This window comes from Hemiscyllium ocellatum, chromosome 6, assembly GCF_020745735.1.
Source record: "Hemiscyllium ocellatum isolate sHemOce1 chromosome 6, sHemOce1.pat.X.cur, whole genome shotgun sequence".
NCBI classification, from domain to species: Eukaryota; Metazoa; Chordata; class Chondrichthyes; order Orectolobiformes; family Hemiscylliidae; genus Hemiscyllium; species Hemiscyllium ocellatum.
This window is the reverse complement of record NC_083406.1, coordinates 121,821,430-121,847,390: the sequence shown is the minus strand read 5'-3', so window position 1 is coordinate 121,847,390 and position 25,961 is coordinate 121,821,430. Positions and strand designations below refer to the sequence as shown.

Sequence of the window (25,961 nt, the reverse complement as noted above, 5' to 3'; positions counted from 1 at the left end):
CACCTGGTTCACTCTGAGCTTTGTCCATTACTGGGGTCAATGATGGAGAGATGTCTTCTTTAACAGAATCCTCTATGGAGAGATCCTCCCTTTGACAGGGATCCCCAATGGAGAGGCTTCCCCTATAACAGGAATCCCAGTTGAGAGATTCCCCCTTTAATAGGGATCCCAAATGGAGAGAGATTTCCCCTTTGACAGATCCCCAATGGAGAGAGATTTCCCCTTTTTGACAGATCCCTGAATTAAGAAATTCCCCTTTTACAGGAATCCCAGTCGAGAGATTCCCCCTTTAACAGGGATCCCCAACGGAGAGATTCTCCCTTTGACAGATCCCCATTGGAGAGATTCCTTCTTGAAGAGGGATCCCCAAATGGACAGACTCTCCCTTTCAAATGGGGCCCTTGGTAGTGAGACCCTCTTGTTTGAGGAACGCTCGATAGTGACATTCCTGTTTGGAAAGGCTTGCTGCGAGCGAGTCCTGCTCTGGGATTGGAGCCAGGACGCTGTCTCTCCACATTGGATCCGATCTGTTTGACGGGCTCACTGTTGTCGATGTTGTTCACGTGTAACCTCCCTCCAGACTTGCAGCTGACTCTGTTTCTGTTGATGTTGTGGTAGAGTTCAGCAAGAGATGGTGTGTCCTGGATAACGGCTTACTGAGTTACTACGAGAGTGACAGGAACTCCACGCCCAATGGGACCATTGAGATGCGGGAGGTTGTGTGCCTCAGTATCAATAGCCCAGCGGCACATGGGTAGGTGCTGAACAAACTCTGCGTCACTCTGTCAGTCGGCAGATTACACTGTGTGGACTCAGGATTGTACAAACCATCAAACATTGTCATGTCCAGTTTGGAATGATTGGGCAATTGTCTGATTGCTGTTCAGGACAAATCAATTCACACCAGGTTTCACCAGGAGCAGAAATGATCTCCATTTACCAAACTTGTATCAAATTACAGTGAAAAGCTGATGTCTAATCTTCCACCGCGCAACTTGAACTCTGACCCCTTTCGAACCGTGAATACAGACCGACGTGTTCGCAGTTTAAAACAATCACAAAACAGACAGTTTGACCCAGATAGAATGGGTGGGACAAAGAAAATAGACTGGGATTGATTTCCTGCAGATCAAAAGAGCTGAAAATGTGTTGCTGGAAAAGCGCAGCAGGTCAGGCAGCATCCAAGGAACAGGAAATTCGATGTTTCGGGCATAAGCCCTTCATCAGGAAACGTCGAATTTCCTGTTCCTTGGATGCTGCCTGACCTGCTGCGCTTTTCCAGCAACACATTTTCAGCTCTGATCTCCAGCATCTGCAGTCCTCACTTTCTCCCTGCAGATAAAAGAGCCAACTTCAAAGGTGATTGAAATCATCTCCCACGATGTGGGTGTCACTGGTTGGGGCCAGTGTTTATTGCCCATCCCTAATTACCCAGAGGGCAGTTAAGAGTCAGCCACATTGCTGTGGGTCTGGACACACATGTAGGCCAGACCAGGGAAGGCTGGCTGATTTCTTCCCATTAGTGAACCCGATCAGTTTGAAAAGAAGCTGCCAGTGGTTTTGATGGTCCTCTTAACTCCAGACTTTTATTGAATTCAAATTCTACCCTTTACTGTGGCGGGATTCAAACCCAGAGCGTGACCTGGGTCTCGAGATTAACAGTCCAGTGATAATACCATTAGGCTATCAAATCCTCTGACCATAAAGTATTCCTACCATCTCGAAAGTACTTTGCTCCAGCGTTTATCAGGCCGCGATGGATAACCTTTACTTGCTCAGATTAACCTCTGTCTGCCACAATTTAACCCCCTCAGAAAAACCCTTGGACAATGTGTGTGTGTGGAGTACACTTGCCAACCAGAGAGAATGGCATTGTATCACAGAGGTGCCCCCCCCGTGTGTGTGTGTGTGTGTGAGGGGGGGGGGGGGGGAGGAGCGATGTGGGGATATCTGTGTAGGGCTGGGGTGGGCACGGTCAGAACTCAGACAACACCAGGTTATAGTTCGACAGGTTTATCGGAACTGACTTCACCTGACGAAGGAGCAGTGCTCTGAAAGCTTGTGATTTCAAATAAACCTGTTGGACCATAACCCGATATTGTGTGACCTCTGACCTTGAGTGTTTGGAGGATTAACAGGAGAGTTATTCTGGATCTTGTTGACTGGTCTCTGTGCTTTGTCGCTCAGGTAAGCGAGCCTTCAGTTTTCGCTCAGGGGTTAAAACCTTCCCTCACCAAATGTTTTCAATTTTCTTCTCTCGCCGTCAGGTTCGAACACACTTTTGAGGTGTTCACAGATTCCGAACGTCTGTTCATGTTCGGGACAGACAGCGCACAGTCCAACAAAGCCTGGGTCAAATCCATTGCCAAGGTAACGCACCGTCGGAACGATGGGAGGGTCCAAAAGCTGAATTTTGGCAGCACCTTTCAGATTGAGCCAAGACCCCGTCCAGCCCATGAAGTGCTGTCTGCGATGTCGTTGATGTTACAATGCAGGAAATGTCATTCACTGCACAGCAAGATCCCACAAACAGCAACCCGACCCGATGATTGGTTTTTTAAAATTTGTGTGTGATGTTGATTAAAGACCATGGCACTCGTGAGGACGCTCCCGGTGCTCCCTGAAACGCACCAGGGTCTTACCAACAAACAGCATTCCCCAGCAGCCTCTCAGTACAGCACTGCAGCATGGACCATGGATACACATTGACACATGGGGACTCACTCTCACATGTGGACACGTGCGCGCGCGCACACACACACACACACATACATACATTCTCTCTCTCTCTCTCTCACAGTCTCTCTCTCTCTCTCTCTCTCTCACTCACACTCACTCACTCACTCACTCACTCACTCACACACACACACACACACACACACACACACACACACACATTCTCCCTCTCTCTTTCCCTCTCTCTCTCTCTCATCCAGTCTTTCTCACACACACTCATACACACACACACACTCGTCTTACACTCACGTACACACTCATACACCAGGAGTCTCTCTCACTCATACATAAACTCACTCACACACACACACAGAGTCTCTATATCTCTCTCTCTCTCTCTCTCTCTCACACACACACACACACACACACACACACACACACACACACACACACACGTGTGCTTGCATGTATTCACACTCTCACATGTCTGTGCACACATGTTCACCCTTCCAGGTATAGGCATTCCTCAGGATGTACCATGGAGCACATGGACTCGGTTCCATGTGAGCAGCTGCCCCCTTATGGCCACTCGTTGCTGTGTGGTCGTGTGTGCCCCTTGTTGGAGATGCAGGTATTTTCAAGGTGGGGTTAGTGAACAGCAACCCCTGACCTGGATTCTCCATCTCCACCCAAATGCTCCTGTGGGGGATTCTGGACTCCTCTGTCGTTTTCCTGTTGCTATGGCTGATTTAAGAGTGACTGTCTCCTCTGCTGTTCTCTCTGCAGTCCTTCCTCCCGGCTGGGATTGACCTCATGAACCACGAGTTTGAGCGGATCGGGCGTTTACAATACAAGGATGGTCTGAATCTGGAGCAGGTGAAGGTGGGCTGGTTTGCGCTGGTGAGCTCCATGCTCTACGTCTGGTTCCAGGACTCCGACAAAGAGGAGGCCATTAACCTGAGGAAGCTACAGGAGTTGTGTAAGACGGTATCTTCCATCTTCACCCTATGTTCATCCCTTCCAATCCTTCCAAGTCCATTCCCAGCTCCTGTTCCTCCCAAACCCTCCACTGGCTCTCATAGTTCGTAGAGCTGAAGGATCACAGGGTATGGGGAGAAAGCAGGGCCAGGGGCCTGAGCTGGATAGTGGAGCTGGCCCGAAGGGCTGAATGGCCTACCCCTGTTATTTTTGATGTTCCTCTGTCTCCTGTTGTGCTGCTCACTCTGATCGTCTTGCACTTGTGTGCAGTGAGCAATTTGGCAGAGTCAGGGAAAGACATTGTTGGCCAGAACCTCAGGATTTCTCAATTCACGTTCCACCCACCACACAGTCCCCCTCAACACGTCATTTCATTCCCGAGACCTGGGGGTGGGGGTAGCAGGGAATCAGGAAGGGTCATGGAATGTTGGCCCTTATTTCAAGGGGGTTGGAGTATAAGAGTAGGGAGGTCTTAGTGCAGCTGTACAAGGTGCTGGGGAGGTCACTGATGGAGCACTGTGAGCTGTTCCCATCCCTTATTTAAGGAAAGATATCATTTCGTTGGAGGCAGTTGGGAGAAGGTTCACTAGGATGGTCCCTGGGATGGGGAGGGATTGTTTTCTGAACAAAGGTGAAACAGGTTGGGACTCTACTCCCTGGAGTCTAGAAGAATGAGAGGGGATCCCATTGAAACATCCAGGATTCTTAAGGGGCTTGAGTGGGTCAATGCTGAGAGGATGTTTCCCTCATGGGAGGGTCTAGGACCAGAGGGCACAGTCTCAGAATAAAGGGGCACCAATTTCAGACTGAGATGGAGAGGAATTTCTCCTGAGGTTTGAGAGTCTTTGGAACTCCCCGTCACAGAGAGAGCTGTGGGGGCAGAGTCCGTGTGGATATTTCAGGCTGAGAGAGATCAGTCAGGGAATCAAGGGATACAGGGAAAGGGCAGGAAATGGATGTGAGGAATGTGGGATCAGCCGTGATCCTATTGAATGGGGGAGCAGGCTCGAGGGGCTGAATGGCCTCCTCCTGTTCCTCTTCCTGATGGTCTTTCTCGTCCCAATATTCCTGAGGCCAAAAACCGTTTGTCCCTGTCACCGAGGTTACTATTAAAATACCCAAACACAATTATTAACAAAGGAAACTTTAATAAAGGTGCAGTAATTGCTTAATGCACACAATTAGTAATAAATGCTTATCTCTGTATATAACTGCAAAACACACACATACACATACCTGCACACCATACGCACCTGTACACACGAACACACGAACACATGCACACATGCACCATGTACACGCACATACGTACACAGCAGACCCACACACAAACATGGACATGCCCTCGTGTACTTACATGAACAAATAAATACACATACACACACGTGCGGGCACACATGCTCACGTGGATGTGTGTACTTACACGTGGATGTGTGTACTTACACGTGGATGTGTGTACTTACACAGACACAGGAAACAGTAACAGATTTCACTGGAGTGATTGGCTTTCTCAGAGTGGGCCATCCTGAAGCAAGTGGACAATGTGTAGAAGGTGCTGGAATCTGATGGTCTGGCAGGTTTGGTCAAATCACTCATCAGACAAGATTATAGGTTAGAAAGCGTAGAAATATAGAAAATAAGAGCAGGCCATTCAGCCCTTTGTGATCATGGCTGACCATCCAGCTCAGTCCACTGTTCTCTCTGTCTCCCCACATCCTTTCATCCCTTTCACTCGAAGAACTGGATCCTTTATGGGCGGCACGGTGGCACAGTGGTTAGCACTGCTGCCTCACAGCACCTGAGACCCGGGTTCAATTCCCGCCTCAGGCGACTGACTGTGTGGAGTTTGCACGTTCTCCCCGTGTCTGCGTGGGTTTCCTCCGGGTGCTCCGGTTTCCTCCCACAGTCCAAAGATGTGCGGGTCAGGTGAATTGGCCATGCTAAATTGCCCGTAGTGTTAGGTAAGGGGTAATGTAGGGGTATGGGTGGGTTTCGCTTCGGCGGGTCGGTGTGGACTTGTTGGGCCGAAGGGCCTGTTTCCACACTGTAAGTAATCTAATCTAAACCTTCTTGAAAACATTCAGTATTTTTGCCTCAACGGCTTTGTGTGGTCGGAAATTCTGCAGTGGCAGGGTCAGGCAGAGTCGGTAACAGGGACACTGTGCTCGACAAATCCACTGGGATCGGTGCAGGGTGTAACCAGCAGGTGATGGTAAGGGGAGCCAATGGGTGTGGTTCACTGGGACTTTGAGAAGGTCCCCCAGGAGAGATGAGCACGTAAACTCCAAGTCCATGGCACTGGGTGCTGTGGACTAAAGTGAATAGAGAACTGGTCATGATTTGGAGATGCCGGTGTTGGACTGGGGTGTACAAAGTTAAAAATCTCACAACGCCAGGCTATAGTCCAACAGGTAAAATTGAGAGCACTAGCTTTCAGAGCGTCGCTCCTTCATCAGGTGGTTGTGGAGAGTAAGATTGCAAGAGACAGATTTAAAGCAAAAGTTTACAGTGTGGTGTAACTGAAATTATGTATTGAAAAAGACCAGGAGTGATTCCAGGTAAACCTGTTGGAATATAACCTGGTGTGGTGGGATTTATAACCTTGGAGAAAGGCTGACTGACAGGAAACACACCCTGGGAATATCTGGGTCTTTCACCCAGTGGCAAGTGGAGGAGCCCAGGGCTCGTTGCGTGGTTACCAGCACTCCCAATATATATTCATGATTCACCACTGCACCCCAGTGTTCCGGTCGTTCCCCCATTGTTTGGGCATGGGAATACAGGAAATACCTCTGCATGGCAGGATCCCATAAACAGGAGGGTGACGAGGGGTCCGAGAGCCTGTTTCAGTGATGGCTGGGCCCTGAGGACACGGAGGGGAAACACACCCCAGTTCTTCCTCCGAGAGGCATGCTGTGGGATCTTGCCATGCCAGCTGAGGGGGCGGGCAGTGTGTTGGTCTGATGATAGCTGTTTCTGGTGATGTAACCTATCCGGACGAAGTGGGAGGGGCTCATGAATGATGTTATTGTTTTTACAGCGGAGCAGCCTGACCACGACGTCCTGGTGCTGGTGGAGAAGAGACGGTAAGGCCCAAGGAGGGAGGCCACTCGGCCCACAGGCCGGGACTGCTATCCACTACAATTGTGGCCTCAGCTCCATCCTCCTGTCTGCCAATGCCACCCCATCCTCCCGTGATCCTTAATTAGTTCTGGTAACCCTCTGACAGTGCGGCACTCCCTCAGCACTGACCCTCCGACAGTGCGGCACTCCCTCAGCACTGACCCTCCGACAGTGCGGCACTCCCTCGGCACTGACCCTCCGACAGTGCGGCACTCCCTCGGCACTGACCCTCCGACAGTGCGGCGCTCCCTCGGCACTGACCCTCCGACAGTGCGGCGCTCCCTCAGCACTGACCCTCCGACAGTGCGGCGCTCCCTCAGCACTGACCCTCCCACAGTGCGGCACTCCCTCAGCACTGACCCTGTGACAGTGCGGCATTCCCTCAGCACTGACCCTGTGACGGTGAGAGTGCTGAGGCAGTGCCGCACTCCGACAGTGTGGTGTTCTGTGTGAGTGTGATGTTGGTGGTAGGTGGGATTTGAAGCTGGAGCCTGGTTAGTGCCGGGAGATGTGGTGTGGTGAGTTGAGACGATAATAAGGTGTTGATGCTGTTATGTCACAGTGCCTCCCCCGCTCCTCTCTCCCGGTCTCCCTCCTGCAGGACCCTGTACGTTCAGGCGGAGAGGAAGCTGGACTTTATCGGATGGAACAGTTTGATCCAGCGAGCCGCGGCCAGTGCGGGCAACACGTTGTCTGAGCAGCAACTCACCGATGAGGACATCCCTGTCATTGTCGACCGATGCATTGCCTACGTCACCCAGTACGGTGAGTCACCTCTGTCCCCGCGCACCGTGCTGGGTCAGCTCTGCCATCTTGGGTTGGTGGGTGGTGGGGATCATGTGACCTCTCAGTGTTTGTCCTCGTATGTGGTCCCAGCGCCTGTTCCCAGGGAACGAGGAGATCTGGCGGTGCAATGGGGATTTTGGAAACAGTTGCACGTGAGAGGTAGTTGGCCTCTAGAGCCTGTTCCAGTGTTCATTTGTGAGATGGTTGAGTTTTTACTTCAACACCATCTTCTCCTGTTGTCCCTCAATATTTTTAACTGGAACACCACCCCAAGCAAGTTCCCCCCCAAGCCGCCCATCATCCTGATTTGGAAATATCTCCTTCAGTGTCGCTGGGTCAAAATCCTGCAATTCCCTCCCAAAGGCAGCTCACCCCCACCTTCTCAAGGGGCAACTAGGGATGGGCAATAAATACTGGGCACCTACATCCCACAAATGAATAAAGAATAATGTTGAGAAATACCGCATGGTATACTCGCTGGACTGTTAATCCAGAGACCCAGGGAATACTCTGGGAACCCGGGTTCAAATCCCGGCACAGCAAATGGTAGAATTTGAATTCAATAAAAATAACGTGGAAGTAAGAGTCAGATATTTTAGGGATATTTAAGCGACTCTTGGGTAGGCACATGGATGATAGTTAAAATGAAGGGTATGTAGGTTAGTCTGATCCCAGAGTAGGATAAAAGGTTGGCACAACATCGAGGGCCGAAGGGCCAGTGAGGTTCTAATGATAACCATTGTTGGGAAAAACCCACCCAGTTTATTTTAGAGATGGAAACAGCCATCCTTACCCAGTCTGACCTACATGTGACTCCAGACCCACAGCAATGGGTTTGACTCTTCAACTGCCCTCTGGGTAATTAGGGATAGGCAATAAATGCAGGACTGTCCAGTGACGCTATTGTCCAATGAATGAAGAACTAGTTCACGTCTCACCAAGGCTGAGCTGGTTTCTCCAATTTCCTGATAACCTTTCACCCCTTCCCAGATGATCAAGTCGCTTCCGAGCTCTGCTTGAAAACATATTCTAGGCCTTTGCTCCCAAAATCCTTCCAGGAAGAGCTTTCCGAAGACTCCCGACCCTCCGTGACAACGTTTCTCCCTTCATTGCTGTCTTAGATCGGAGACAGAGATGAGGAGGACCTTCCTCTTTCAGGGGGGAGTGAATCTGTGGGACTCCTTGCTGCGTAGGGCTTGTAGGGGCTGGGTCATTACGCAGACTCAAGGCTGAGAGAGCGAGGTTGTGAATCTGGAAGGGGCATTGAGGATCATGGGGGGAGGGGGAAGGTAGGAATGTGGAGCTGAGGATTATCAGATTGGCCACAATCTCTTGGAATGGGGGAGCAGACTCGATGGGCTGAACGGCCTCCTTCTGCTCCCATGTCTTTAAAATCATGGGCCTAACTGGGGGTTGACAGATGGAGGCAAAGGGGGGCAATGCTGGAGGGTTAATTGAATATTTTGCATCTATGTTTACCAATGGGGCAGGCCATGTTAACAGGGGAGGGGGAGTCAGTGGATAAAGACGTGGGATTGGATAATATAGAATCTAGGAGCAGGAGTAGGCCATTCGGCCCTTCAGACCTGCTCCACCATCCCACATGATCATGGCTGATTATCCGACTCATTCCCCCGTTCCGGCTCCCTTTATCCCTAAGAACTCTATCTAACCCCATCTTGAAAACATTCAACGTTTTGGCCTCAAATGTTCTCTGTGATAGAGAACTCCCCAGGCTTCGCACTCTCTGGGTGAAGACATTCCTCCCCATCTCGGTCTTACCCTGTATCCTCCTCCTGTCCCAGTCACCAGGAATATCCTTCCTGCGTTTGGGACGCTCCAGGTGATAGTAGCTGAGGCCCTGTTGTTGTAATCCCTGATTTGCTGTCCTGCAGGTTTGACCTCCGAGGGGATTTACAGGAAGAGTGGACAGAAGTCGAAGACCACCAGCCTGCTGGAGATGTTCCTGAAGGACGCTCGCAGCGTGCGGCTGAGGGAAGGGGAGCATCAGGTCGATGATGTCTCCAACACTCTGAAACGGTTATTCAGGGAGAGTATCAGAGAGAGCGTTTTCACCGACCAGATCTACCAGGACTGGCTGCACGCTTCGAGTATGTGAGGAATCTAGCTGCCCTTTCTGAAGCGTACATGGTCACTCTCTCCTCAAGCTGCTATGGTTTAAACTGCTCCTGAAGGACAGTCATTGGACCCGAAATATTAAACGCTGTCTTTCTCTCTCTCTTGCTAGCAGACCTGCTGAGTTTCTCCAGCACACGGTGTTTCAGCCCCAAGCTCAGGGTTGGGTTGGTGGGGGGTGGGGGGGAGGGGTTGCTGCTTCGGGGTTTGGTCAAGTTGCTGTGACAGGATGTACCATAGAGAGACACTGATCTAAAACCATCAGCTAACTGAGCTAAGGACAGCAGTGAGTAATGAAGATGCTGAATTGAATTGGCCTTATCGTCCCCATGTATTCACATGAGAATAATTGAGTCCCTATACTGTGAAAATAGGCCATGCGGCCCATTGATTCCATACCCCACCACCCCCCACCCAAAAGAGCAGCGCACCCTATCCCTGGAACTCTGCCTTTCCCATGGCCAATCCACTGAGCTCCACAATCCTGGGCACTCTGGGGTAATTTCCCAGGGTCAATCCACCCTAACCTGCACATCTTTGGACTGTGAGAGGAAACTGGAGCACTCGGAGGAAACCTACCCAGACACAGGGAGAACGTGCAAACTCCACACAGACAGTTCCCCGAGGCTGGAATTGAACCTGGGTCCCTGGTGCTGTGAGGTAGCCGTGCTAGCCACCGTGCCACCCCAGATGAGTACAGTGAAAAGTTTACAAGTCACCACTTACACCACCATCTTGGGTACGTGGCTATTGCTTTAGTTTGTAACAATGTCACTGACACACTGCGCTATCTTGGGTACAGGGTACCTCGGTACAATCCTTATGTACAGGATTGAGAAATGGATGCAGGTCCATTTGTGATGTTGAAATGAGGGATTGGTTGAGGTTTGGGCTTGGCCAGTGGGGATTGACATCCAGCAGCAGGAGGTGGGGGGAGGGGGTGGAGCGGTCTGGTGAAAATGGGAGCCTCACACCCAGCCCCCATTGCGTGCCAGGCCATTGAGGCCTCTTCGCAAATGGGACTAACCCCCCTCCCTCACCTCCTAAAGGCCGCGTCAGTGTCACGGCCACCCAGACGACTCATTCACCAATGAGTAATCCCGCTCCTTCTCAAAGGAAGGGCAGGTAGGGTACCAACACGGCAACGCAACTGTCACAGTCATTCTGTAAACCCTTGGTTTCCCTGTATTTCTCAGTGATTCCTGAAGAGAAACAGAAGATCCTGCAATATCAGAAACTGTTCATGTGCCTCCCCAAAGTCAACCGGGCCACGCTGAAAGCCTTGATCAACCACCTGTACTGGTAAGACCATGTTTCCCACTCGCTCAACCCTGCCCCAGCACCTCCTGCACCCCAAAGGGGTCACCTGCATCTGGGCTGAGAGTCCTGGTATCCATTAGGGTGGTGAAACACCAGAGCCCCAGGGAAAACCTTGATTGGTTGGCTCTCTGATCGATTATTATAATCACCCAATGACGCGAGATGCAGACATTTCAAGTGCTTGCAGTTTCAGCCACTAGTGCTTTAAGCCGGTCTGGATGACTGACACTTTTATTGATGTATTTCTGAAAGGAATTTGGTTTTAAGAATGCGGAGAATTATGGATTTTATTTTAAAGCTTATTTTTAATCTTTTTTAAACACGTTCTCTTGTCACTTGACCCGTGTTCTAATCTGACCACAGCAGATGGTGGAATTTAGATTTGATAAAAATCCAGAGTTAAGACTCTGCTGATGACGTGTAACCACTGTCAATCTAATGTCCTCTGGGGAAGGAAATCTACCACCCTTACCCAGTCTGACCTCCATGTGACTCCAGACCCACAGCAAATGTGGGTGACACTTGACTGCCCCCTGAAGTAGCAGGGTGAGGCACTCACTTCGAGGGCAGTTAGGGCTGGCCTTACTCCACATCCCGTGGAGGAATACAGAGAAAAGGGCTTTCCTTTCTCTCTTTGAGAGTGTGTCAGGGACCAGTTTACACCCACCCAGCCTCAACGCACCACCCCATTTAAAAGGTGGCATCGCTGGCAGTGTGGTACTCCCATGCAGGACCATCCCCCCACCCTTGTGATTCCAGGCTGTCAGTGCCACCCCTTGAGCTCTGGGCAGTTGGTTGTGCCTCATATTCTCATCCTTTGCCAGCAGCAGAGTCCTCACAATTTGACATAGAACATTCCAGCACAGTACAGGCCCTTCGGCCCTCGATGTTGCACCGACCTGTGGAAACAATCTGAAGCACGTCTTACCTGCGCTATTCGATTTTCATCCATATGTTTATTAGTAACCATTTAAATGCCCTTAAAGTTGGCGAGTTTACCACAGGTGCAGGCAGGGCATTGCACGCCCTTACTACTCTGAGAAAAGAAACTCCCTCTGACATCTGTCCTATATCTATCACCCCTCAATTTAAAGCTATGTCCCCTCGTGCTAGCCAACAGCATCCAAGGAAAGAGGCTCTGCCTGTCCACCCTATCTAACCCTCTGATTATCTTATATGTCTGTGTTAAGGGGCCTCTTAACCTTCTTCTCTCTAACAAATCCTTGAAGAAACCTGCAGAGCAGTGGGGAAGGAGTGTCCGTGATGGTTGGGGTGTTGACGTGTGGAGGTTAATGACTTGTTTTGTTTTTGGGGCCTCTCCCAGTGTCCAGAGGCTGTCAGACAAGAACCAGATGACGGTGCACAACCTGGCCATTGTGTTTGGGCCCACCCTGTTCCAGATGGATGGACAGGACAACAAGGCTGGCCGTGTGGTGGAGGACCTCATCAATCACTTCATTGACCTCTTCAACGTAAGTTGTCCCCAGGGGAAAACGAAGGGGTCGGTTAGCTCTGTTGGCTGGATAGTGATGCAGGAGAAAGTGAGGTCTGCAGATGCTGGAGATCAGAGCTGAAAATGTGTTGCTGGAAAAGCGCAGCAGGTCAGGCAGCGTCCAAGGAGCAGGAGAATCGACGTTTCAGGCATAAGCCCTTCATCAGGATAGTGATGCAGTGTGGCGCTGACAGCATAAGTTCAGTAGCTGCACCAGACTCCCCTCCTTAACCTTTCCCCTTGCCTGATGCATGGTGACCATCACCAGGTAAACCACCATCAGTCAATTGATTGATTTATTGTACCGTGAAACTTCAAGCAGATCATAGCAAGCAAGGATGTAGAGATCAAAACGATTTAGACAGAGGTATACAATTACATTGCACAATGTGTGTCCTTGGTAACAGTAACGTTAGCAAGATCAGCATTACTTGAGGCTAAAGAGTCGATTCATCAGTCTAATAACAGTTGGGAAGAAGCTGTTCCTGAACCTGCAGGTGTTCTGTCAGACCGAAGAGGTTGTTGGAGATTATCGGAGTGTGATAAGTCTTTGATGATGTTGGCAGCCTTTCCAAGGCAGTGAGAGGTGTAGACTGAGTCCACAGAAGGAAGGTTGGCTCCCATGATGGTCCGGGCTACACACACCACTTTCTGTAGTTTCTTACAGTCCGGGGCACAGCAGTTGCTGTACCAGGCCGTTATGCACCCGGACAGTATGCTCTCAATGGTGCGTCTGTAGAAGTTGGTGAGGGTCCATATGGACATGCTGAATTTCCTGTGCCGCCTGAGGGAGGAGAGGCGGAGTTGTGCTTTCTTGACCGCCTCCCTCTGTAATGAGGGAGCAGCCCCACAGTCCCTGAGGACTTGGCAAGTTAACTTCTATACCTCAGATAAAACCCTTCCTCCGGTACTGTCTGCTGTCACCATCTCTTCACATCCCCATTACACACCTCACTCCCCCCAGTCCTTGACCCCTCATCTGCCTTTAGGACACGGGGCAAAACATTAAGTTCTTCATTGCCAAGGGGGTCAAGGGTTACGGGGCAAAAGCGGGAAAATGGGGTTGAATGATTGAATGGCAGAGCAGACTGGATGGGCTGCATGGCCTAATTTCTGCTGCTATATCTTATGGGGTATTGTCTTATTGATGAAGGACAATCATAGACTGAGAATTAGGGCCAAACTGTTCAGGAGAGATGTTAGGAAGCACTTTACACACGAAGGGTGGGAGAGATTTGGAACTCTGTCCCAAAGATTAGGGAATGCTGGATCAGTTGTTAATTTTAAATCTGAGACAGATACATTTTTTTGTTAAGCGAAGATATTGAGGGATATGGGCCAAAGGCCCATGGAGTTAGGCCACAGATCAGCCATGGTCCCATTGAATGGTGGTACAGGCTCAAGGGGCTGAGTGGCCTCCTGCTGTTTCTACGTTCCTATTACACACTCGCCAATAACAGGAAATGAGTGGCCATTTGGCCCAAAGATAATAGCCCACATGGGTTGTGTTAGTGTGAAATGAGGGTGTAGTGTGGGATAATGATGGCTCTTAACCCAGTATAAAGGGTGACTGTGGACTGTCTGATGGGGTGAGGGTGAGTAGGTTGGGCCTGTACTCGCCGGAGTTTAGGAGATTGGGAGGTGACCTCATAAAAACACACAAGACACTTCGGGGACTTGACAGGGGGAGATGTGGAGAGGTTGCTTCCCCCTGTGGGAGAGTCTAGCACCAGGGGACCCAGAATAAAGAGTCGCCCATTTAAGACAGAGATGAGGAGGAATTTCCTCTCTCCGAGGGGATTCTTTACCACAGAGGGCTGTCGAGGCTGTGTCACTGAGGATATTCAAGGCTGAGAGAGAGAGAGATTGTTAATCAGGAAGGGAATCGAGGGAATAGGCAGGAAAGTGGTGTTGGGGATTATCAGATCAGCCGTGATCCCAGCGAGTGGGGGAACAGACTCAATGGGCTGAATGGCCTCATGTTATTGGGGTGAGCAGGAATACACAAAACAAATTTTTGAAAAGTCACAAAAGTGATGAGGAAACTTCCCTATGGAGTTTGGTGGGTTTGGGAATACACCGCGCTGGATGCCTGGTGGATTTGAAGATACTCTGTGCTGGGAGCCTGGGGGATTTGGGAATACAGTGTGGTGGGAGTCTCTCGGAGACAAGCTGATATAATTGAATTTAACATCCAGCTTGGAAGAGATGGAGTGTGGGTCTAGGAGTAATAATTTAAACTTGAATAAGGGCAGTTACATGATTGGAAGTAAGTTGGGATTCTAAGCTCGAGTGAGTGAGTGTGAGTGAGTGTGAGTGTGTGAGTGTGAGTGTGTGAGTGTGAGTGTGTGAGTGTGAGTGTGTGAGTGTGAGTGTGAGTGTGTGAGTGTGAGTGTGTGAGTGTGAGTGTGTGAGTGTGAGTGAGTGTGTGAGAGTGAGTGTGTGAGAGTGAGTGAGTGGTCGGCATTGAAGGGGATCTCCGCAAATACTCGGTAAGTGTTCTCTTACTGTGAAGGAACATTGTGAAGGGAAGACCTGCCATCGGTGATTTAACTAACTGACATTAAATAAAACTTCCACCTTCCGGAAGGATGTAAATACATTGGGAAGCAGCTCCGAGCAGGTTAACGGGATTGCTACCACGGTGAGCGGGTTGTTTTCTGAGGAATGGTGATACAGACTGGATTTTTTGCCCCTGGTGTAAGGGACTGACTGGATTGAGATGTGTAAGGTCCTGAGTGGAAGCAGGTTCCCTCAGGGAATCTCAGAGAGCATGAGGCGGTGATTGGTAAAGGAACAGGGAGCAGGTGCTCACTCAGAGGGCTACCACAGACACAATGGCCCGAATGACCTCCTGCATTGTAAAGATGTAGAATCTTAGAATCCTTACAGTGTGGAAACAGGCCCTTCGGCCCAACAAGTCCACACCAACCCGCCACCTACCCAGACCCATTCCCCTACACCTAACACTACGGGCAGTTTAGCGTGGCCAATTCACCTAACCTGCACATTTTTGGACTGTGGGAGGAAAACCCATGGGGATATTGAGTAAACTCCACCCAGACAGTTGCCTGAGGCTGGAATTGAACCTGGGTCTCTGGTGCTGTGAGGCAGCAGTGCTAACCACTGAGCCACCATGTCACTTCACATCTGTGACCTCTCTCTGTTTTGCCTCCACAGGTGGATGAACAGCAGATTAAGAAGCAACTTGATGAAATTGTCAGCATCATTAAACTGAGGGATGCGTGCCTGGTCCAATCCAGCCAGGTAGGCCGAGTTATTCCTTATAGCCCCTGGTTACCAACAAGAGCTACAAACCTGAGATCCCCAGCATCCCCTCCCAAAGTCTCCAGTGTTCCCTGTATGTCATTCCAGAGTTACGGATGGTCAGTCTCGCAGCCTTGTGTAAGACAGTGCACTCCGAGATGCGCAGCAGCCCTGCGCTCAGCAATACTGACCAGTTCCATTTGCTACACAAACCCTAAACAGACCTCAATACCACGGCCCCAAAGCTCCCCTCACAAACCAGAAACCGGTGTTACCGCAACACAAAACAAGAACGCAAACACTGTCGGTGTTGGAAATCAGAAACAAATAGAGAAATTGTTGGAAAAACTCAGCAGGTCTGGCAACTTCCATGGAGAGAGAAAGCAGGGTTAATGTTTTGGGTCCCAGTGACCCTTGTTTCGAACTACAAACTGCTAATCGGTTTGTTAGATGTTAGAAAGGCAGCTTGGATCTAAAGGCCTCGAAAAGCCCTAAAAAGGACTTGAACCTTGTCCAGTTCTGTTCAGTCTGACAGCTGGTATGTGACATACCTTCAATACTGTCCTCATTATATCCTGGCAACTCACCTCATGGGGAGTGGGGGGGTTATGGATCAGATCAGCCCAGACCCCTCAGAATATTTTGGGAAGGTAGCGTAGACCCTAACCTTTTCTTGTTTTAAAGGGCGATGTGATGTGTTGTGTTCTAGAAAGGGTGCAACTTGATGTTAAACAAAACACGATGGTTAAAATACAAACAAAAAGAGGAATTTAGAATAACTTAACTCCATCGGAAAACTTAACTGAATGCTGGATCCAGTGCCTATTACTAACCCCAAGTACTGAATCCAGTGTCTGTTACTAACTGAGTACTGGATCCAGTGTCTATTACTAACCGAGAACTGGATCCAGTGTCTATTACTAATAGAGTACTGGCTCCAGTACCTATTACTAACCAAATACTGGATCCAGTGTCTATTACTAACCGAGTACTGGCTCCAGTACCTATTACTAACCAAATACTGGATCCAGTGTCTATTACTAACCGAGTACTGGCTCCAGTACCTATTACTAACCAAATACTGGATCCCAGTGTCTATTACTAACCAAGTACTGGCTCCAGTACCTATTACTAACCGAGTACTGGCTCCAGTGCCTATTACTAACCGAGTACTGGATCCAGTATCTATTACTAAGTAATTTGCTGATACAGTAACCCCCCATAAACACACCCCTTTGGCAAAAAGCCAATTTCAGAATGCGATTCTCCAATCCAGGAGGAAAACAAATACCATGAGCAGATTCAGGGAGAGTCGCAGCGAGGAGTCCCCCTGTTGAGACCACAAAGACCTCAAATCTAAACCTACAAATTTAACGAAAGTCCGAAACGCTGGTGTGGGAGAGCTGGCTGGACCCAGGCTGCTCCTGCTGTTCCAACTTCTCAAAAATAACCTCACCGCCTCCCAAGTTGTTGACCTTCTCAGAGATAGCTCGGAGCCCTGGCCTTCCAACCTACCTTCCAACATAAACCCAGCACAGAGTAACCTCTTAAAGTGACTGCATCATCATCGAGTAAAGGTCTTAGTCCCTGTCTTACTGGGGTCACTTGCAGTATGACAGTCTGAGGGAAGGCTGCCTCAGTATACCTCAGAATTAGCCCAGACACCCAAATACCTGCTTCGGTAAAATATACTCAGATACAGGAACAGGAGCAAACATCTATTGAATCCTACAGTTGCTCCTTCACCTCTCTCCTGTTCTTATGTTACGGGAGCAAATCCAAGTCCCACCTCATTGGGTATGAATACTGTGTCAAAGACAGATCGCAAAGGTAGGACTGATCAGGAATTACCATGCTGAGGTAAAGATGCTGTTGTCCCAGAGGATCATAGGGGATACTCTCTCATTACAGCGAGAGAGAGAGATTGGTGGAGGTTTAATGTGAGGGTCACAGTGCCTCAAGTGAGGGGAGAGATTGAGAAGGAGAGTCCTTCCTGGTAACCTCAGCTGATGCAGGAGTTGAACATACGCTGTTGGCATTGCTTTAGCTCAGTTGGCTGGTCAGCTGGTTGATGAGGTAGTGTGATGCTAACAGTGTGGGTTCAGTTCCCTGCACTGGCTGAAGTTACCAGGAAGGAGTCTCCTCCTCAATCTCTCCCCTCGCCTGAGGCACTGTGACCCTCAGGTTAAACCCCCAGCAGTCGTCTCTCTCTCTCTCTCTCTCTCTCTCTCTCTCTCTCTCTCTCTCTCTCTCTCTCTCTCTCTCTCTCTCTCTCTCTCTCTATAATAACAGAGAGCAGCCAATGGTCTGGTAAAAATGGGATCTGTTTCGAAAGAAACAACTCTCAGATTAAAGATATCGCATTGGGTCAGAGATTCCTATTGCACAGAGACAGGCCATTCAGCCCAAACTGGTCCATACCGATCAAATTGTCCATCCGCTCTAACCCCATTTCCCTGCACTTGATTCATCTCCTTCTACCCAGGTGTTTGTCCATTTTCCCTTTAAATGTTGTTAATGTACCCACCTCGACCACTTCTGGCAGCTCATCCCATCTGCGTACCACCCTCTGTGTAAAAACGTTGTCCCTCAGGTTCCCTTTTATTCTTTTCTGTCTAACCTTAAACTGATGCCCTCTCGTCTTTGATTCTCCAACCCTGGGAAAAGGACTGAGAGCATTCACCTTATCCATGCCTCTCATGATCATACACACCTCTATAATATTTCCCCCTCTCAGTCTCCTATGCTCTAAAGAAAAAAAAGTCCTAGCTTGTCCAGCCTCTCCCTATAACTCAGACCGTTGAGTCCTGGCAATATCCTTGTAACTTTCTTGTGCAGTCTTTCCAGTTTAAAAACATCCTTCCTGTAACAAGGTGGCCAAAATTGAACACAATATTCCCAAGTGCGACCTCACCACTGTCCTGTACATAACTCCCCAATTTCTATACTCTATGCCCTGAACACAGTGGGCAGTTTAGCATGGCCAGTCCACCATAACCTGCACACCTTTGGACTGTGGGAGTGAACCCACACAGACACAGGGAGAATGTGCAAACTCCACACAGTCAGTCGCCCGAGGCTGGAATCGAACCCGGGTCCCTGGTGCTGTGAGGCAGCAGGGCTAACCACTGAGCCACCGTGAATTTGTAATGTTGGAACTGGCTTGAGGGACTGAATGGCCTACTCCTGCTTGTTTTTTTTTATTTGATGAGGGGGTGTGGGTGTCACTAGCTGGGGCAGCATTTACTGTCTGTCCCTAATTGCCCAGGGGGCAGTTAGCTGTCAGTCACATTGCTGTAGGTGTGGAGTCACACACAGGCCAGACCAGGTAAGGATGGCAGATTTCCTTCCCTGAAGGATATTAGTGAACCAGATGGGCTTTTCCGACAATTCCCAATGTTGGCACGGTCATCGATAAGCCACCTTTTTAAATTCCAGATTTTTAAAAATGATTGAATTTAGATTTCACCATCTGCTCCAGTGAGATTGGAACTCGTGTCCCCAGGACATTAGCCTGGGGTTCTGGATGACAATGTCCAGTGACATTGGACATTTGTGTCAGCATCTCCTATGGACCATCTGGGGCCGTGAGGGACGCTCAGGGAATTCTGTCTTAGTCTGTGTTCCTGACGTTTCACAGCCAAATGGGCTTGTAATTGGACAAAGAGCTGCCCCAGTTGGGTCAGACTGAGGGGGTCGGGCTGGACTCTGAAAGGTGGTGGAGCAGGTGACCATCTGGCTGTGCTCTCTCCTGTGTAGAACGCGGGAGACTTCATCTGCACGGTGTACTTGGAGGAGAAGAAACCAGAGTGTGAGCTGAGCTTGAAGGTAGGTCGGGAAGAAACAATTCCCTTTGTTGGTCTGGGGTGTGTGTGCGCGCGTGTGCATGTATGTGTGTGTGTGCGCGCGTGTGTATATACAGACCTCCTGTGCTCCCACACTCTGTCCCCTTCCCCCCCACCCCCAGGTTCCTGCTGCAATGACAGCCCAGGAGCTGACTGAGGAGATCCTGTACCTGCGGAAACTCATTACCAAGGAGAAAGACAACTGGTGCTGCTTCGAGGTGATCGAGAGGGACGAGATGGGTCAGTTCCAATCCTTTGCTTAACCCCACCCCTCCTCTATCTCTGAAACTCTCTGCATGCCCCTCCCTCAACTGCTGCACACTTTGCCCCCTGGGACACCCCAGAGGTGGGTCGGAGAGGTCAGGGCTGCTGTCTTCACAGCGAGAAGATTTGATCGTGGTCTTCAAGACCACGAGGGGTCCAGAGAGAAGCGACAGGGAGGGTCTGTCCCTTTTGGTGGAAGATTTGAGAGCAAGAGAATGGAGGTAGAATGTAATTTACCAAAACGCAATGGTAGCCCAGCGAGGGGTTAGGGTCTGGGGTGTATTGTCTGAGGGTGTGGGGGGAGTGAGGGTCACTCGAGGGGTTAGGGTCTGGGGTGTACTGTCTGAGGGTGTGGGGGGAGGGAGGGTCACTCGAGGGGTTAGGGTCTGGGGTGTACTGTCTGAGGGTGTGGGGAGTGAGGTTCACTCGAGGGGTTAGGGTCTGGGGTGTACTGTCTGAGGGTGTGGGGGGAGGGAGGGTCACTCGAGGGGTTAGGGTCTGGGGTGTACTGTCTGAGGGTGTGGGGGGAGGGAGGGTCACTCGAGGGGTTAGGGTCTGGGGTGTACTGTCTGAGGGTGTGGGGGGAGGGAGGGTCACTCGAGGGGTTAGGGTCTGGGGTGTACTGTCTGAGGGTGTGGGAGGAGGGAGGGTCACTCGAGGGGTTAGGGTCTGGGGTGTACTGTCTGAGGGTGTGGGAGGAAGGAGGGTCACTCGAGGGGTTAGGGTCTGGGATGTACTGTCTGTGATGTTCCCTGTTGCTGTGCAGGTTGGAGGGAACACTGCTCCCTGACTGTTATTTGAAGGTGAACAGTGTGGAGGTTACGGGACTAAAGTGGATGGTTAGATGGAAAGCACACACTAAATGGGCAGACTGGCCTCTAAATTGTCACTATTATAAAATCATGAGGGGCATAGATGGGATAAATAGACAAAGTCTTTTCCCTGGGGTCGGGGAGTCCAGAACTAGAGGGCATAGGTTTAGGGTGAGAGGGGAAAGATATAAAAGAGACCTAAGGGGCAACTTTTTCACACAGAGGGTGGTACGTGTATGGAATGAGCTGCCAGAGGAAGTGGTGGAGGCTGGTACAATTGCAATATTTAAGAGGCATTTGGATGGGTATATGAATAGGAAACCAGGAAGGGTTTGGAGGGATATGGGCCGGGTCTGGCAGATGGGACTAGATTGGGGGGTTGGGATATCTGGTCAGCATGGACAGGTTGGACCGAAGGGTCTGTTTCCATGCTGTACATCTCTACGACTCTATGACTCTATCCAATGAATCTTGGATGATTCAAGCTCTGTGTTTTTAAAAGTCTTGGGAACACTTTCTGTTTTAAAAATGCCCTTCCGATTAGCCTGTCCACTCCCATCCTGTCCCCCCAGCTCCTGAATGTGGACAATCGGAGGAGCCGGTCTGTCAGGGCTATCAGGTATATGCTGTATCCCTGAACACTATGGGCAATTTCCCATGGCCACTTCACCCTGACCTGCACATCTCTGGACTGTGGGAGGAAACCCACGCAGACACGGGGGAGAATGTGCAAACTCCACACAGACAGTCACCAGAGGCTGGAATCTAACCCGGGTCCCTGGCGCTGTGAGGCAGCAGTGCCAACCACTGACCCACTGTGCCACCCCATGTGGGTCGTGCAGTTTAGAGGAAGTGGGTAACACTTAATCACCTCAATAAAAACCGAAAGGACGGAGAATGCTTTAAATCGGAAACAAAAATGGAAATTGCTGGAAAAGCTCAGTAGGTCAGGCAGCATCTGAGGAGAGAAATCAGTGTTAAGGTTGCAGGTAGGGGGACCCTTGCAGCCTGCACAGATAGTGTCAGTACTGCTCATCACTGACAAGTGTTCCCCATCCCTACCTGCCCCTGAACTGAGTGCCTCACTCAGTCACTTCAGAGTTAACCACATTGCTGTGCGTCTGGAGTCACGTGGAGGCCAGGCAGGGTAAGGATGGCAGATTTCCTATTGAATTCCACCAGCTGGCTCTGGTGCGATTTGAACCAGGGTTCCGAGTCCAGTAATATGACCAGGAATCGATGGGCCGAATGGCCTTACTTCCACTCCTATGTCTTATGGTCTTATGACCACCCAGTCACTGCAATACCAGGACTGCATTATTCAGTACCAGTGCAGCCCACCTGAGGCCAGTGTTGTACCACTATTGAGGACAGACTGAGTGTGTCACCATCACCCAGTGAAGACTTAGACAGAGAAGGAGAACACCAAGGGAGCTGGGGGTATGGAGACAGAGAGAGAGAGAGAGTATGGAGAGATTTCAAAGTTCAGGATTCGGGCAGCCAGTGAGCACTATGTGTCTGTGTAACAGGAACTGTGTGCAGTCAGAGCTCAGGAAGAGGATCCAGGAGTTAGCAGTCACTGGTACAGCACTGAATCTGGGGCTTGTGTTAGAGACTGGGATTGTAGGAACACTCAGAACTCAGGGGATTCAGAGGTTAGGGGGTTTCTGAGCATGTGGGTCATGCTGGACTCGATAACAGAGATCGTGAGGGACTGACTGCACGCAGGGATTTAAGAATAAAGATGTGGATTTAACAATAGACAGTGGGAATCCAACAGCAGGTAAACACAGGAGGGTCAGTGCTGAGGGAGTGCCGCACTGTCGGAGGGTCAGTGCTGAGGGAGCGCCTCACTGTCGGAGGGTCGGCGCTGAGGGAGCGCCGCACTGTCGGAGGGTCGGCGCTGAGGGAGCGCCGCACTGTCGGAGGGTCGGCGCTGAGGGAGCGCCGCACTGTCGGAGGGTCGGCGCTGAGGGAGCGCCGCACTGTCGGAGGGTCGGCGCTGAGGGAGCGCCGCACTGTCGGAGGGTCGGCGCTGAGGGAGCGCCGCACTGTCGGAGGGTCGGCGCTGAGGGAGCGCCGCACTGTCGGAGGGTCGGCGCTGAGGGAGCGTCGCACTGTCGGAGGGTCAGCGCTGAGGGAGATGGAGTATGATGTGAAATTGGTCACTGAGTCTGGAAGAGTGAGAAATTGAGAACGGCTTTGAATTTCCGAGGAACAGATAGATTGCAGTGTTGAGAGACAGTAATTGTGAATAGAGAGGTACCAACCATTAATAGGATGCTGCCCTTTCTTCCAGGAGGGAATAGGAGTTTTGTTTTTATTCTGTGATGGGATGAGGGTGTTTGTGGCCAGGCTTGTATTTATCGCGCTGTCCGAATGCAGCGATGAGTCAGACCCAGTGACGTTGGTCTGCTGTCCCATTCCGTGAGGATTGCAGACTTCCTTCCCTGAACGGCATTCCTGCTTCAGATGGGTTTTTATAACAATCGGCAACAGACTCTTAATCCCAGATTTTTATTGAATTAAAATTTCACCGTCTGTGGTGGTAGGATTCGGACCTGGGTCTCTGGAACATAAACCGGATCTCCGGATTGATAGCCTCCCAAAAGTTGCCGTTGCCATACGCTTCAGTCAGAGTGGCCTTTGGGTGAGGTGTGTGGGTTTGGGCTCCTTATTTCCGGGAGGATTTTAAATACATCGGAGCTGTTTTCCGATTGATATGTGGAGGGAGTGGGATTTCTTTGCCGGGTGTTTCAGGTGGGGTTCAGAGAGGGAGGGGGGGACCAGTTGGAGTGTGTCTGACCCTGAACGGTCTGGATGTGGAGGATGTGGGAGGGATGTTTCCTCTTGTGGGTCAGCCCAGGGCCAGGGGGCGCTGTTTTACAACTAGGGGGTCGCCCTCCCAGGTCAGAGATGAGGGGTATTGTCGATTTCCAGAGGGCCTGGGTGAAGTGAAGGGGCGATGTGGAGAGATGCCTGTTGGTCAGGGAGTTGAGGATTTTCTTGGGAATGGGGCAGTCTGGAAGTGGTGGGTGTCGGAATCTCGGGCTGGGGGCTCGGTGCTCGGGAATTGCTCCCCTCAAAGCCGGGGGAGAATGGTGGGTGGGGGAGGGGGGGGGATGTCACCTGACTCCTCACGCGGTTTGTCCCGTTCTGTGGCCAATGTTTCTCATTCGGCCATGGGAACGTGGCACTGACCAACAATCCAGCCCCGCCATTGGCTGCTCTGTCATTCACTGAGGTCATGTGGCACTGAGTCATAGAGTTATACAGCATGGAAACAGACCCTTCGGTCCAACCTGTCCATGCTGACCAGATATCCCAACCCAATCTAGTCCCACCTGCCAGCACCCGGCCCATATCCCTCCAAACCCTTCCTATTCATATACCCATCCAAACGCCTCAAAAATGTTGTAATTGTACCAGCCTCCACCACTTCCTCTGGCAGCTCATTCCATACACGCACCACCCTCTGTGTGAAAACGTTGTCCCTTAAGTCTCTTTTATATCTTTCCCCTCTCACCCTAAACCTATGCCCTCTAGTTCTGGACTCCCCGACCCCAGGGAAAAGACTTTGTCTATTTACCCTATCCATGCCCCTCATAATTTTGTAAACCTCTATAAGGTCACCCCTCAGCCTTTGACGTTCCAGGGAAAACAGCCCCAGCCTGTTCAGCCTCTCCCTGTCGCTCAGATCCTCCAACCCTGGCAACATCCTTGTAAATCTTTTCTGAATCCTTTCCAGTTTCACAACGTCTTTCCGATAGGAAGGAGACCAGAATTGCATGCAATATTCCAACAGTGGTCTAACCAATGTCCTGTACAGCCACAACATGACCTCTCAACTCCTATTGGGAGAGAGGGTGGAACGTCCTCTCTAACTGAGAGGGGCTTGAGGGACCCCAGGGAAAAAGGAATCAAAGTTTACGCTATTGGGGGGGGGGGGTGGTAAAAGGGAGGGAAAGTGGGAGAAGGCTACAGTGGAGCAGAAACAGCAGCATGGAATAGATGGGCCAAATGGCCTGTTTTAGTGTTGCCAGCACTGTGATGTTGCTGTGGTGTGCCCGTTAGCTTGATACATTAATTCCTGGGCTTTAACAATGTCCATTTCTGTTTCAGAACGACCACTACATTACACGGAGAAGGTTTTACCCATCCTACACTCGCTGGGCGCTGACAGTTACCTGGTGGTGAAGAAGAACATGGCCATTGAGGCCATGCTGATGTATCTGGGTATGTGCTCCATCTGCAGTGACCTGACCACCGGGTCTCAGCATGAGGGAGGAGGCCCATATACCGGCCTGGGGACAGGGGGCTGGGGGTTGGGGAGAGGGGCCTGGGGAGTGGGGGCTGGGGCCTGGGGAGAGGGGGTCTGGGGAGTGGGGGCTGGGGCCTGGGGAGAGGGGCCTGGGGAGAGGGGCCTGGGTCCTGGGGAGAGGGGCCTGGGTCCTGGGGAGAGGGGGCTGGGTCCTGGGGAGAGGGGGCTGGGGCCTGGGGAGTGGGAGCTGGGGCCTGGGGAGAGGGAGCTGGGGCCTGGGGAGAGGGAGCTGGGGCCTGGGGAGAGGGAGCTGGGTCCTGGGGAGAGGGAGCTGGGGAGAGGGAGCTGGGGGCTGGGGAGAGGGAGCTGGGGGCTGGGGAGAGGGAGCTGGGGCCTGGGGAGAGGGAGCTGGGAGCTGGGGAGAGGGAGCTGGGAGCTGGGGAGAGGGGGCTGGGGAGAGGGGGCTGGGGCCTGGGGAGAGGGAGCTGGGAGCTGGGGAGAGGGAGCTGGGAGCTGGGGAGAGGGGGCTGGGGAGAGGGGGCTGGGGGCTGGGGAGAGGGAGCTGGGGCCTGGGGAGAGGGAGCTGGGGCCTGGGGAGAGGGAGCTGGGAGCTGGGGAGAGGGAGCTGGGAGCTGGGGAGAGGGGGCTGGGGAGAGGGGGCTGGGGCCTGGGGAGAGGGAGCTGGGAGCTGGGGAGAGGGGGCTGGGGAGAGGGGGCTGGGGAGAGGGGGCTGGGGCCTGGGGAGAGGGGGCTGGGGCCTGGGGAGAAGGGGCTGGGGGCTGGGGAGAAGGGGCTGGGGGCTGGGGAGAAGGGGCTGGGGAGAGGGGGCTGGGGGCTGGGGAGAAGGGGCTGGGGAGAGGGGGCTGGGGCCTGGGGAGAGGGGGCTGGGGCCTGGGGAGAAGGGGCTGGGGAGAGGGGGCTGGGGCCTGGGGAGAAGGGGCTGGGGGCTGGGGAGAAGGGGCTGGGGAGAGGGGGCTGGGGCCTGGGGAGAGGGGGCTGGG

The 25,961-nt window shown here is 51.5% G+C and overlaps 1 protein-coding gene across 7 annotated transcripts in view; it reads left to right on the top strand.

Moving 5' to 3' along the window:
- LOC132816571 (arf-GAP with Rho-GAP domain, ANK repeat and PH domain-containing protein 1) overlaps positions 1–25,961 on the top strand; it is a 165,886-nt gene that overhangs the window by 118,455 nt on the left and 21,470 nt on the right. For all 7 annotated transcript variants that reach the window (XM_060826344.1, XM_060826348.1, XM_060826346.1 and 4 more), the window contains 12 exons: positions 619–754; positions 2,268–2,370; positions 3,463–3,655; positions 6,695–6,740; positions 7,379–7,542; positions 9,459–9,674; positions 10,896–11,001; positions 12,344–12,491; positions 15,692–15,778; positions 19,538–19,606; positions 19,746–19,863; positions 24,822–24,935. In XM_060826344.1, coding sequence (XP_060682327.1) covers positions 619–754; positions 2,268–2,370; positions 3,463–3,655; positions 6,695–6,740; positions 7,379–7,542; positions 9,459–9,674; positions 10,896–11,001; positions 12,344–12,491; positions 15,692–15,778; positions 19,538–19,606; positions 19,746–19,863; positions 24,822–24,935 — 1,500 coding nt within the window. The remainder of the gene's footprint in view (positions 1–618; positions 755–2,267; positions 2,371–3,462; positions 3,656–6,694; positions 6,741–7,378; positions 7,543–9,458; positions 9,675–10,895; positions 11,002–12,343; positions 12,492–15,691; positions 15,779–19,537; positions 19,607–19,745; positions 19,864–24,821; positions 24,936–25,961) is intronic.